The sequence below is a fragment of the Micropterus dolomieu genome, linkage group LG17 (genome assembly GCF_021292245.1).
Source record: "Micropterus dolomieu isolate WLL.071019.BEF.003 ecotype Adirondacks linkage group LG17, ASM2129224v1, whole genome shotgun sequence".
NCBI lineage: Eukaryota > Metazoa > Chordata > Actinopteri > Centrarchiformes > Centrarchidae > Micropterus > Micropterus dolomieu.
In genome coordinates this window covers 25154784-25168967 of record NC_060166.1, presented here as the reverse complement: position 1 = coordinate 25168967, position 14184 = coordinate 25154784, and the positions used below count along the sequence as shown (strand labels likewise).

The following is a 14184-nucleotide window of genomic DNA, read 5'->3' as shown; positions in this document are numbered from 1 at the left end:
AAGCTTGTGTTTTATTTGCTCTGGCAGATACATCAGGCCACCTTTCCATTCAGACAGATTTCCATCTGTCCTGGATCTGGTCGGGCCAATCACAACCATTCATCTAATATGGGATGGGTTTGACACAATGACTGTACAGAGGAGCGCAACCTTACTGGTCGGACAACAACCAAGATAGCTGTATTTTCTGTAAAAGATAAACAAACAACTGCACAAGCTTTGATTGTTGTTAAAAACAAGATGTGTTAGATGTACTTCCAACAAGTTTTGGTTAAGTTTAATTTAACAACTACGCTAAATCACACATTTCGTTGCTCTGACTGGGTGTAGGTCTATGCAATTGCATCCAGAGGCATTTTGGTTGACGCCCATTGATAATACTCCTTGACTGTATACGATAACGCCCCGTGGAAATAGAAAATTAACTGAGAGGTGCCAGACTAATACAAATTAGTCTGGAACCAACAACAGGCTATGTTTATATTGTCATATCAACCAACCATAAAACATAACAACCTAAAAACGATGTTTGTTAAGATGCACAAGTTCTGTACAATACACACCCTGCACTAAAGTGCAACACATGAAACCATGTGCAAACATTGCAAAAACTCTTTGAAGTAACTCTCTTCCTTGTACCACTCTGCAAAATGCTTTCATTTCTTATCCTCCTTCCTCTCTTTGTTTAGCTTCCCAGCCAGGCAGAAACAGAGTCTGGACTTAGAATCTGAGGCCTATTGTGTGAGATCCAAAATCCTGTAGAGAAAGAACAGATCTGCCTGTTTGGCCATCTGTTCACACAGAGAAAGACAAAACTGGAGAGAGAGAGAGGGGAACAGAGGAGAGAGAAAAAAATAACGGAGAAAGTAGGGGGTCCTACTGGTCTGGACCACCCGGACAGAGAGATAGGGGTGGGATCCAGAGAGAGAGATGGGAAAATGGGACATAGAGTGGAAATATTCTCAGGGTTTTAGTGCACAGAATGTCCCAGGAGGTAGAGAAAAGACTAAAACAAAGCTGGTTTAAATGCCATCCTAAGAATGCGGATGACCTACTAACATAAGTTCCATGTCTTGGTGCGATGTTGACCGACTGACAAGTTTATGTTGAGCTGAATGAAATAAATCTATCTCCCCCATGAAGGGTTATCCACAGTTACTCTGTCCTAGATACAAGTCAGTGTGAGAGGAATGAGATGAGAGATGAAGGTAACACATGCAGCAGTGGATGCAGATGAAATGAATAGTAAGAGTTGACCAGGGGTGGATAGCTAGGAGAATAGGAGAGATGTGAGGAAAGAACAAGACAAGTGATTACTTCTCAGCAGGACAATGTCTTCATTATTCCCATTTATAGCTTTGGATGATAAGTGATAAACAGAAAATTGGGCAAAAAAAAGAAGGAGACACAAAATAACTATGAGAAACGGCACTAGCTTTGAGTTTAGCTGGAATGAATGAAGTGAATATTGATGCCACTTAATCATAAATTACTTAATCTTTTACAGTTTGTGAAAAATCCATTTCTATTAGTTTCATCATTGTATGCATCCCTAATCCTGCTGCTTGTGCCCATAGCTGCCGCTGCACTGTGCCATGCTGTCCAGCTAATTATCCTTATCTAGTTCCCATGGCAATACAGATAATGGACTGAGGTGCCTTGCTAGCGCACCCTTCCCCAATTAGCCCAGCCATACCAAGCTTACGTTCAGCATTCCATATTAAAATGGCACCATGGCCCGCATGCACCCTGTGCTCATGCTAATTATTGGGTTAGCTTGGCTGGGCACAACTTCAACTTTCCATTAAGATTAACATCTCAGCCTCAGTTAGTCGCCCACTCCAATTTGTATCATTGCACTGATTTGCTCTTTCAGAGAGACTCTGTGTCTGCAATCTCAATAAGTCTGGAGGGTACAAGTGTCCATATAGCACCAAAACACATCCCATAGATTTATGTTTGTAACCAAGCTGCTTAGCATTTAGGTGAAAAATGTGAGGGTAGAACTGCCACCGCCCTGCTTACCCCGGCTCATTGTCTCCTTCAGAGCCTTTCTAAAAAACACTACCTGCCCATTACTTCACCCACAACAGCGACCGTTTCCCCCCTAAGAGCTGCCATCCTGTCTTATCTGCCCTCCTCGAACTTGCAATGTTAACATTTATAGCAGTGCTATTTTTTTTACCATTTTGTACTTCATAAACTATTTTGAACTGCTTTATCAGGTCTGTGCAACACTCTGTACTTGCATACACAAAGTGGTTTCAAAGAGTACTCCAGCAATTTAGCGTTGTACTCTTTTACCATTGTGGGAGTCACAATGAGTGGGGGGGAAAAAAGAAGGATCAACATCAATGCAGCAGAACCAGAGATATTGTCTGTTTTATTCCACAAATTCTTTGTCAAAACCTAGTTCTACATTACCCATATTGCAACTTGACAACAGCATTTCAGTCTACAGTAGCGGCTAACGTAGCCTCAAGCTGCTAGCTTCAAGCAGAGTAAGCAGTGAGCAGCAGGTTTGAGAGGACTGCTAAGCTCACTTAACTAAGTCAGCACCAGACTTTTTTTTAAATTCTCAAACTTGCAGTCTCCAACCAATGCATCAAGTGACATTACTTCAGGCAATTTATCAGACTTCCTCTGGAGCCACAAAAGGCTTTAAAACTTTTTTCCCCAGATAATTAGTAATACCAAAGTCCTTATAGGCAAGTCCTGCCACTCAGCAGATATCTTGGTAACGCCTCCGGGCAGTTATTTCAGACTAACAAGACCAGGCTCCAGATTGGCTGAATATGTTTCAGACTCAGCTGTTAAAAGCAGACAATTGGCTTTCTAGCAGGAGGGGCAGGATAACTGCCAACTTCAGCATTACGGGTTTTCACTATAGAGTTGTAGTGAGGATTCTTAAAGTGGCGTGTCTCCTCCTCCTCCTAAAATGTCTCTGGTAGTACTCCCAAGACCTGTAAATCGGTGGTGTTCTCCTTTAAGATAACCAATCTCCTAATTAAATCTCCCTCCTCTTCACACAACCAAGTGGGTGCAGAAAAATAAAGATTTTTTTGTGCCAGAGTACACACATACTCATAAAGTATGGCTAAACACAAAAAATTCCGTTTTTCATGTGGAGGTCAGAAAGTCAGAGCACTTTTAAATCCAACACAAACCTGCAAAGACTTGAAACTTGCTTAAGAGGATAGATAATTCATCACAATGAAAAACTCTCCATCTTAGCTATCTAATGGTCCCACAGTCATGCAGTGAGCAGGAGCGGCTTTAAAAAGTGTCCTTGGTGAGCTCAGGAAACTGAGACATAAAACCACTGCGATAATGAGCTGTGTTGTTATACACTTGTTAAAGCACTTTGTAACTTGTTTTTGAAAAGTGCTCTACAAATAAGGATTATTATTATTATTATTATTATCCTCTCTGATGTCAGAGCCTGTCAAACATGTTTGGTCTTTGTTAAATATTTGATCAAAATTATGATGTTATGTCTCTAGGCCACACATTTCCCAGTGCACTTGAAATAATATCCCATTTTAAAGTTTTATAAATGTGCACTATAGACACATTTTTTTGCTTCGCCTATGGCTATAGAATTTAGGCACTTGAATACTACGTCCTGTATCTGATTTGCAACGATCAGTATCAGGCACTTTTTTTTATTTATTGCTATCAGCTCTATAAAGTTTGATCCATTTTTGATACTTTATTGTACACCTACGCATCTGTAATTTATTTGACAGCTGGGTACACAGAAACGCCTCACTGGATGCTATTCTGTAATAGAACCGAAGAGCGACACGCACAACTACACAGCAAGCAGTTTCAATTAACTATATTCACACTGACAGCAAGCAGTGAACTGTGTTCAAAAAATGTTGCTTTGTCTCCATTTCTGTAACACAGAAAATTGTGTTTTGTCTTCTTTTGAACAAAATTACTTGGAAGAGCCACAGGTCCTCATCTTTCTTCCTCCATTACCCGAAGGCCAAAGACACATTTTGATCATGTTGCTGTAGCCTCAGTGTGCATTTTATTCAGATCTGCTCACTATTGTCAAACGAGTGATAAATTATTGCCCTGTCACCCTTTAAATGAGAAGCTTGGTGTTTGACACACAGAGCGGAAGTAGTTACTATGGAAATAAATGATTAAAATTCAGAAACAATACGGTGCGATAACATTCACAAGTGGATAAAAAAAAAAAAGTTTGATACCAGTTTGTGTACATAACTGAGGCTGTAAGACCATTTGGTGCCACCACAGTTCATATGGCCTTGACTGTGCATGACAAACAAAGTGATCTAAAGAAGAAGACGCTGAAGAGTTTGAACAAACTGCTGGAAACATATTTGGTGTGAACAAACATTTACTTAAAAAGGGGAATGGAATGTGAAGTACTTTTAAAAGTAATCAGACACTTCACAAAGAAAAACAACAATTCAAACAAATCATTGGAGTCAGAGCAGAAGAAATGACTCGTATCAATAAAGAACAATTACATCAACATTCTGCTCAAGTGATTATAACAAATATAGCTGATTATCTCCGTGATCTGATAAGAAAATAAATGCAAAGCTTAGGGCAAAAACAAAATTCCTGGTAATTCACTAAAGGGAGTTTTCCTCAGAAAACGTGTGTTCTGAAAACATTTAGATTGTCTCTGGTAGTTCAGGAAAGGCTCAACACTTTGAACTAGGGAAGAGGCATGTGGTTATTACCATAGCGATATACTGTAGCCTATATTGATACATTTTCAATATCAATAGTCTGGCACCAGTAATACGAACACTTCCTGTTGCATTAGGCAGAAATATTTCCTTTCTTCTTGCAGATATTTGATTTCCAAAATGTTCGGCTTTCTGGCCTTGAAATGATGACATAGCATTGTTCATGTTGCTTAAGAGGCGCATTCACTTTTTTATGTCACTATTTATATTTTTCTATTCCCGGAGCCAGTTTCTCCCAAAATGGGAGGTCGAAAATGGCCCCCACCCACGAAACTTAAATCCTGTCTGAAAACTCACTTTTTCCCCTGGCTTTTAACCCAGCATGAAACCTGTGTGGTCTTCTGTTGTTGCCTTTCGATTGCTTGTGAACCATTAGTTTGTGTGTTATCTATGTTGTATTGTGTTCTGTGTGTTTTAAATGTGTTTTATGTTTTTTTTTTTTTTTTAACTTGTGCAGCACTTTGTAATTGTAAGGGCCACCGCCTTACCCCACCCCTCGCTGAATTTATACATTTGTCTTATGTTTGTGGAGTTTAAAATTTTACTTTTTATAATAGGTCTATTGAACTGTTTTTGATTGCTTATGATTGAACTCCAAGCTCTCATTGTGGACAAAAATCTAACCTAAACTAACTAATCTCAAAAATGCCCTAACCTGTCTCTACATTGCCGTTTGCCACATTAACTACTAATTATTGTAAAAATGCACTACTGGACACTTTTGTGTGCTTGAGTGGGCATGTCACACACAGCTACATGAAGGTGATTGCTAACCGAATACCACACAGCATTAAGGAGACTGTTTCCATAATAGACTCTAAGCTTCTGGCCATTCTATCAAAGTCCCATCTCCCTTATCTTTCTTTCAAGCAATTTTCTTAGCCGATAAATAACAGAGGGATGTACTAACAGGGGGATAAATCTGATACACTGTTGTCCTGGGGACTGAGAGCTGAATTGAGAGAGTCTCTCTCTATTTTCCCTCTCTCTTCTCCTTCCCTGCCAGCTTAATTTGGCCCTGATTGCGACAGAAAGCAGGGAGCTGTGCCCCTTAAATGATGCGATTGTTGAATTAGATACAGGGAGAAGAATTCACAACAATTACCTGATCAGCAGATCCCCCTCTGAGATGCTGACAAAGACTGAAACATATTCAATCCCTGAATATCTAATGCTTGGATTAGACAACAACACAGGGCTTTGAGCTTTTGCATTGTAATGGAGCCTGACTGTAAGTTTATCTCTAACCGCAGTATCTGTCCTTCTTGCTGTGCTGTCCAAATAAAGGATGATAGAAATATACAGACATTAAAAAATGATTTGGACAGATCTTTTTAGAGTCTGGATGCAACAGGTCATGTAGGCAGTCTACTTGGTGGCTGTAGCCTACATGGATCAGAAAGCTGATGCTTTATCTGCAGCTGCGGAAGCACCGAAGGAGAGGAGGTTGAGGATAAAAGAAGATGAAGAGGTGGAGAGAAGGTAAGTGTAACAAAAGGCATTACAGCTGCAGCATGTTGAGCTTTTCTGTGAGTTAATAATCAGCTGTTGCCTCTGGACTGGGCACTCTAGGTCTGGAGATTTTAATTCTTCTCTTCAGCAATCAGGGTATCATGTGACCCATCCTTCTCTGGAGGATGTGAGGCCTTCTCAATGGCCCTTGCATACCAGTGACTCCCTCACCAACTTACATGTGAGTCACATGTCAGCTGTCTGTGCAGGTATTCATTTAGGCTGTTCGGACCTACAATCTAGTTGTAAACTTTAACATTATCTTTCTCCTCATCTTTTCTTCCTGTATATTAGAACTTGGGTATTTTCTTAGTTTTGGCCATCATTTCTATCTGCTATGATAACAATAACCAATGTAATTGCCGGTGACTGGGAGCACAGAGACACTGCTGGTGACACTGCTGCACGAAAGTCCAACGGGGAAAGAAATGCAAGTGGTCAGATGATCAGGTTTATATAGATTATCTACAGCTTTCTTTTTAAAGTTACATTTTGAATTTAAAGATTATATTGGTCAGTTAGTCACAGAAAAAAATCCAACAACCTCAAACTCTATTTAGAAGCTGCGCCCTGTCTGCTCCTCACGTAGCTGAGAGTTGGTTTAATCAGCGACACAGGAAGGAAAAGATACCTTTCCACAGGAACGCTGAATTCTTGAGGTCCCAGCATGTGACTACAGTTAGTCCGTGTAATCATTTTAAAATCTGAATTTCAGATCTTTCCCCTGCACGTTCAATAAGCCAATAATGTTTCTGCCATATACAAAAAAAGATTCATAATCACCAGTGACAACATATGGTATTGGCCTCCTCTAATTTCCTATGCTCCAGTATTTTCTCCCTATAGTAGATCTGTTAAATTAATAGCATTGGATGAAAACCATATGAAACTCATTGCTATGCTGCACCCCTCCCTTAATTGTTCTGTTGCTGTCTCTCTGCTGTCTACAAAACCTTCTAGAACAAAGTCAAATATGTTTATGAATGAAACCTGTATGCCTCTACAGTACATTGCACTGTTCTCTTCCTCCTCTCCCACAAAGGTTTTTCATCACCCTTTGTATCTATGTTCTCACTCTCCTCGCCCTTTCAACGTCCAGCTTTGTTTGTCCCTTTCCTTACCCTTTGTCTCAGCACTTTTGTTTTATCGTTCTGCCTTCATTTTGCCTCTCGCACGGGTCTCTCATTCGTTTCTACATATAGCTCTTATCAGCAAAATGTCCTCCTTCCACACATATATCCTTCCCTCTTACCCTTCTCCTACCTCTTTCCATCCATCACTCTCTCTGTTGCACGTCACCGCGCCCTCCCTGCCTCCCTCCAGAGATAATTACTACAAGCCTTGTGAAGATCAGCTTGTATTTAAACAGCTGAATAAGCAAGGCCTGGTGCTGCTCACAGTCACTATTCAACAACAGTCAAGTGAAACAGTGGAGTAAAAAATAATAATAGTTTGCTTGCAGAATAATAGGGGACATTTAAAAGCATCGTCTTGCACTAACTGGTGCTTTCTTGTCCCCAGGAATGAGCAACACTCATGGATGAAATCCATCTGTATGTGGCCTCTGCCCTCTATTGTGGCCACACATTCAAGCTGATATACTGTATGCACACTGCAGATCACTGCTAATTAATATGAACCAGGGAAGCATCTAAACAGAGAAAACCACTGCAAGAAAAAATATCAGCAAATTTTCATACATGCAAGAACATGCACAAATGTTTGCATGATTACGCTTGAATATATCATGTATATAGTTATGTGTACATGCTTTTACAGATTGGGGGGGTGGGGGTCCAGGCTATTGTGATGTATAACAAACAAATACACGTACACACACCTGCTTCATTGTAAGTGGCAGAGAGCTTGTCTAGCATTTCTCTGTCCAAATTGAGGATCTGCTGCTCCAAGATGGAAGGATAGGACAGGCCACCCCCCTCCCTTTTTTCATCTTTCTCCTTGTCTTTTTCTCTGTCTCGCTCTTTCTCCCGTTCGTAGGTCAGTAGCTGCTGGCGGAGAGCCTCAGTCAGGTGGGCCTTGGCATAGTCAGCAGCAGCCTGGTAACGAAGTGCACAGGGAAAAAGAAGACAAGTTAAACGGCTGCAGATAAAAATTTGTTTGGTCAAAAAGACTATCAGAGCTGTAACCAAATTTCTTTTGTTTTTTCAACCCGCCATGTTCAAGCAGTATTAATTCATATGGTGTCGACCAGTGCTGAGACAATTAATCGATTCAACAAGGGACGGAAAATTTATCAATCATTTTATAATCGACTTATTGTTAATGCATTTACCAATAAACGACAAACATTCTCTGGTTTTTAGCTTCTCAAATATGAGAATTTGCTGCTTTTATCTGATTAATACATTTAAATGGAACATTTGTGTTTTTTGGACGGTTGGTCGACAAACACCCCCAAAACAATTTCAAGAGATCCCCTCTGGCTCCAGGAGCTTGTGTCAGGCATTCTTCACATTTTTTTGTCACATTTTATAGACTAAACGATCAAATTTGGGGGTGGGGAAATCAGTAGGTTAATCATCAATACAGAAAATGTGTGAGTTGCTAATGCTTATGTCACCATTTCCAAACGGACAGATGAGAAGTTGACAGGCTGGAACCAGTGAATGTTTTGCCATTTTTAAATTACTAAAATAATTTCTTGATAATCAAAATAGTTGATTTTCTATTGATTAACTAATCACTTAAGGTCGACCGAGGCATAATGAAAACCTGACTGCCAATGTATTGTGTGTTCTGGGAAAGCTACTTAAGCCACTCCAAAATGCTCCCTTTAAAACTGCATTTAAAAAAGTTTTAAAATAGCTACACATACATATACACTACAACATTACTGATAAAGAATATTGTTACGTAGCGGTTGATTTAAAAACAAACAAAACAATGTATATCTATAAACATGCACCCGCACTCAGTGTATTTGGCAAGTGGCTTACACATCAGGCCACAGTGGCAGTAACCTGCTTGTCCTTCCTGCCTTGCTGAAGCAGATAAATCACAGATAAATCACAGATAAACAGAGATAAAGAAAGAAAAAGTGCATCGCCAGTCAAACCCACACAAGCTCACATCTGCTGTGGGATAGAGCTGAGCCAGATAAACTGTATCCTCACCTCTATCCATTTTGCTCTCAGGGTAACACCAACTAAACCGTTTTTCCCCCACACGTTCCCACTGCCATTTTAGAGCAAATAATGCCTCCCTCCCCCTGGCTCAGTGCCAAACAGTGAAGACAAGCCAGACCAAGGTCATGAAGTTCAAAAAGTTTCAAGCACAAATGATTTGAAGCCCCCGCAATTCATACAGCTCATATTTCATACCTGCTTTTCACTTGTAGACATACCTGCAACGATTAAAAAGCATTGGATTAAGAAAATAGAGTGAGCCAGTCAAGACTGCAGAAAAACATTTGCAATTTCCAGGCTCTGAATATAATGCTTTGAGGTCATATGGCAGAGAACCATAGATGAACCTTATGTCTCAAGTGCTCATACACTGTCCTCATTTAGCTCTCTCTCCTATCTACGCCTCCCTCTCGCTCTCTCTCTCTCTCTCTCTCTCTCTCTCCCCCCAACTATATCTCATACTGCTCTGGGAAATTACTTTCAAGGACTCAGATAACCCTGCCTCTGCTGCTTCTTCTCCACACATGAAAACAACTCATCTACTCCTCTCTTGTTATATCTTGTGAGTGTTATTGAAGCTTTCTTCTGCAAGCTCCGTCACTCATCCCCTATCTTCACCATGAAACCCAAACACTTCAAATGTTCCATTTCCCAGGGTCCATTGTCTCTGCTTCCCTAATGATGTTCAGTCCAAAAATCACTCCGGACCTTTTCTACTTCTCTTTCTGACACACTCCGTTCTTTTGCATGAAGACAATCACTGTTGGCATACTTTCATCCTGCAGTTACCATGCAGAGAGCAGGAGTCATAAACTGAGTTCAAAGGTCATAAATAGAACAGGAAGACTATTGTCTACTTGGGTAATGCTGTGCCAATTACCGAGCAATTTAATTGTCTGCCTGTCAGTCCTTCACAAAGCACTGTGGTCACTAAACCTTTTTTTCCAGCTGCATTCCTCCAAACTATTTCAGCCAGTGTGACTGCATGTGTGTCTTAGCTTGGAAACAGCAGACATATAGCCTTGACAGAATGGGAAGTGGAGGCTAAGTCTTGATTATCTGGCAATCTAACTTGCTGGCTAACCAGATCAACACATCGAACACCTGGCTAAAGCATCTGCACCGGCTTAGAGGATGAAAGGAGGGAAGGGCGGATGAGGAAGGGATAGCAGGGATGGATGGGGATGAAGACAAGATGGTAAGGATCAAGGATAGTAATACAGGGGGGAACAAAATGAAGGATGAGATTGGCGTTTGGCATAAAAGCACAATGGAGGAATGCAGGAAGAGCTAAAGGATGAGAAGGCAGAACCAGAATAACAGGGCTGAAAGCCGAAAAGACATAAAGAGGGGTCAAAGCAGCAGGGGTCCAATGCACAGCAGTGGAGAAAGTAAAAACGTGCTGAAACTGAAAGTTAAGATGAGTTTCTATGGTCATGGGGAAAAAAGACAGAGAAATGTTAATGAACAAACTGTATGACACCCTGTTTTAGAGAGGAAAGTTCTAATAATCTGCAATAAGGCAGGGTTAAAGGTGTTTTCTTTAAGTTATCATTACATTCAGTGGTTTTACAAACATGTTGAATGTATTTGCTTTCTCAGAACATTTGCATTCTTTAATATTTGAAATATTTTTACTTGCTAGCAGTCTTCTTTCCTGTCTTTGTATGCGCACTTCTACATTTGTTGGTGTGTTACCGCCACCAACTGTTGGACTGAATGTACTCACTTAAAAACATTGTATCATACACTACTAGTGGTCAAACTCCTGTATAACCATAATGTCACTAAAAAAGACATTTACTGGATATGTTTGTATTGTTAGGTGTTTCACTTCGCTTTAAACTATTTTGCAAGATGAGTAACTAGACATCTGATGATTGTAAATCCAATATTTACTTACCTTTTAGCTCCGCTTTGTTCACCACCGAAATGTCAGAATCTGGTGATTCTGGCTTTGTCACTATGAGTGACTCCTTTCACATTACACATGTGTCATTTTATTCACAGTTAATACAAAAACATTAACTAGCCTAGTGCAAGTTTAAGTCCTTAATTACAACTAATAAAGCTGCAACTAAAATGTATTTTCACTGTCGATTAGTCTGTCGATTCCTTTTTAGATTAATCAATTAATTGTCTATTTTACAAAATGTAACATAATAATGAAAGAATAGTACACAAAATGCTGACTAACTGATTCCAAAACCTAGATATACTCAATTTAAAAGTGATATAAAACGTGTTGTCATTTCAAAACTTATTACAAACAATTGTTTTTTTTGGAGTGTAAAAAATTACTATTGTGACTCCCACTCCCAACACAGGAGAGTTGACTCAGAGTGCAATCAGTCATGGCTGTGCAGAGCGTTACATTGGCCTCTCCTTCACACCAGACTTCACTTGCACCACATATGCAAGCACAAAGGCATGTATGCACATACAGTAAATCCACAAACCCACACACAGGGCCACCTACACACATTCGCCCTTTGCATCATCCACCAAAACTCCCTCCTGACTCCTAACTGTGAGCCACTCAGATGGACAGTCCAACAGAAATAGTCAGGCCTTTTAAACACTTCAATCCATCACGTCGCAGACTGGCAGAAATGAGGAGAGTCATCAGTTTTCCTTTAGAATCACCCTGAGGGAGTTTCATAACCAAAGTAGAAAAATCTCTTTCTGCGGTCTCTCTGACAGATCAAGGCAGATGGAGAGAAGAAAAATGGGAATGGAGGAGGAGAAGAGTGAAGAGGAGTGTAAGAACCATTCATTAGCATCACTCAAGCACATCATTAAGGAGAGAGAGAAATAGAGACAGTCCCAGTTTAAATAGCAAGTGACAAAAAAATCATCAAAGCAATGGAATACAGAGAAAGCAGTGGATAACAGAAGAGGGAGTCTGGAGAAAGATCATTTAAAAATATTTCTCTTTGTTGTTTTGATTTCCAATTCACATGTTTTAAAGTAAAATCACAAAAGTGATGTCTGAGGATACTATATTTGCAGTTTTCTATTCCCAGTATAGTCTGCAATGACTATAAATGGCTATGTGCATAATGTTTCAGACATTTTTCATATCATTTGTCTTTACTTTGAATGAACCCAGCGGTTCTCAAACTGAGGGGTGTGCCCCCTGGGGGGGTGGGGGGGGGTGGGGTTAGAGCCACTTCGGGGGGTCGTGGATGTTGAAATGACCTAAAGTTGCATGAATATCATTTATGTGTTAAACAAACAAAAGTTCTCTGATGCTAGCAAGGCTTACCTGAATCTTTATTTCAAATCGCTTGTATTGTTAATGATTGATAAAAATGAAATCCACTTTTGCTGGGGTGGGGGGGCATTAACTTTTTTTGGCTTCAGAAGAGTGCGTGACAGAAAAAGTTTGAGAAAAAATGAATTAACCAGATTAAAACAAATAGATTATATTGATAACTAAAAGGGGCCAAGGGCTGGTGTTGTATAAAAACATGTGTTCATTGCAGATGTGTAGTAGTTTCTCCTCAGGATGACATTGTAGAGTTCAGTCTGTCCACAGGGTCCACAGAGTCCTCATTTCATTATCTCACACCTGAGCTTTGTATGTGTCAAGGCGATGCCAAGAGCACATTGTGAGTGTGTGTTGATGCGCGCGCGTGTGCGCGCGTGTGTGTGTGTGTGTGTGTGTGTGTGTGTGTGTGTGTGTGTGTGTGTGTGTGTGTGTGTGTGTGTGTGCGTGCGCAAATGTGTGTGCTGGCATAATGTGTGTGCTGGCATAATGTGGTCACTGTAACATAAATAGAAGCCCCCTTGTTTGTACTTGAGAGCAATGTGAATGAAGGAAAACACCGCTGGGGTGAATAACACACGAACCCACAGCACATAGTCATCATTTCAAAGGCTGAGACTGAAAGTTAACTCTTGACACTGGAAACTGCAAAACATAGTTAAGTTAACATAGACGACAAGTCCTAAATACTAAATGTGAATTTTACCATTTTCCATCATAACATAGCAAACTCCATCTGCTGGGGAAGATCATTCGATACAATCGAAAGCTCCAGAAAAGCTACTAAATAGACCTTGCAGTGAGAATGTTTTTTTTTTTTTTTTTTTTCCAGGAAACCACAGGAACCAATTTGTAGATATGATTTATTTGTTTTTGTAGGATTACATTAATGGGTCATTTTGATTATCAAATGTTGATTACTGGTATTAAGAAAAGAAACCAACCATCCAATAGCATGACTATTTTAAATCAAAAATGTTTTTAAATCCATTCTTTTCCAATATAACTTACCTGTTGAGCCAACCTTAGCACATTTACGTTTTTTTATTTTTAAAAAGGACAATAATTTGCAACCTGTAAATAAAGAGCCAAAATCAATAAATAAACACCTAAATTTTCTTTTCTTTCTATTTCTGTATGGTTTTTAAAATACTGACTTATTGCTAGAATAGTCCTCAAACAAGTACAACTACACTGAAACAATTTGCAGATCCGTTTCACTTGTTTTTAGAAAAACGATTGTATTGCGACTCAATAATTGGCTTCCTTTGCAGTGTGAGCCTGGAGCCAGATTGAAAGTGTTTGTGTGGCCCTGAAAATACCCCCTTGCGCCCAAACACACAGATTTTACCCAGGCATCCTAAAACTATTTCGCTCACCCAGCCTTTAAATCCCACCCAAAACCACAACAAACACTGAGCACAGATGGGCTCAGGGATGGAGGGCTGGGGTGGGGCGGGGATGGTGGTGGTACTGTGAACTTCTTTATCTGCAAACACACACACACACACACACACAC

At 40.0% G+C, this 14184-nt stretch overlaps 1 protein-coding gene across 4 annotated transcripts in view; it reads right to left on the bottom strand.

Annotated features, from left to right (window-relative positions):
- ppm1lb (protein phosphatase, Mg2+/Mn2+ dependent, 1Lb) overlaps positions 1-14184 on the bottom strand; it is a 46685-nt gene that overhangs the window by 5496 nt on the left and 27005 nt on the right. For 2 of the 4 annotated variants that reach the window (XM_046073108.1, XM_046073107.1), the window contains one exon: positions 8089-8305. In XM_046073108.1, coding sequence (XP_045929064.1) covers positions 8089-8305 — 217 coding nt within the window. Of the gene's footprint in view, positions 1-8088; positions 8306-9589; positions 9705-14184 lie in introns of those variants that run through there. The other 2 variants (XM_046073109.1, XM_046073110.1) reach the window with 2 other exon arrangements.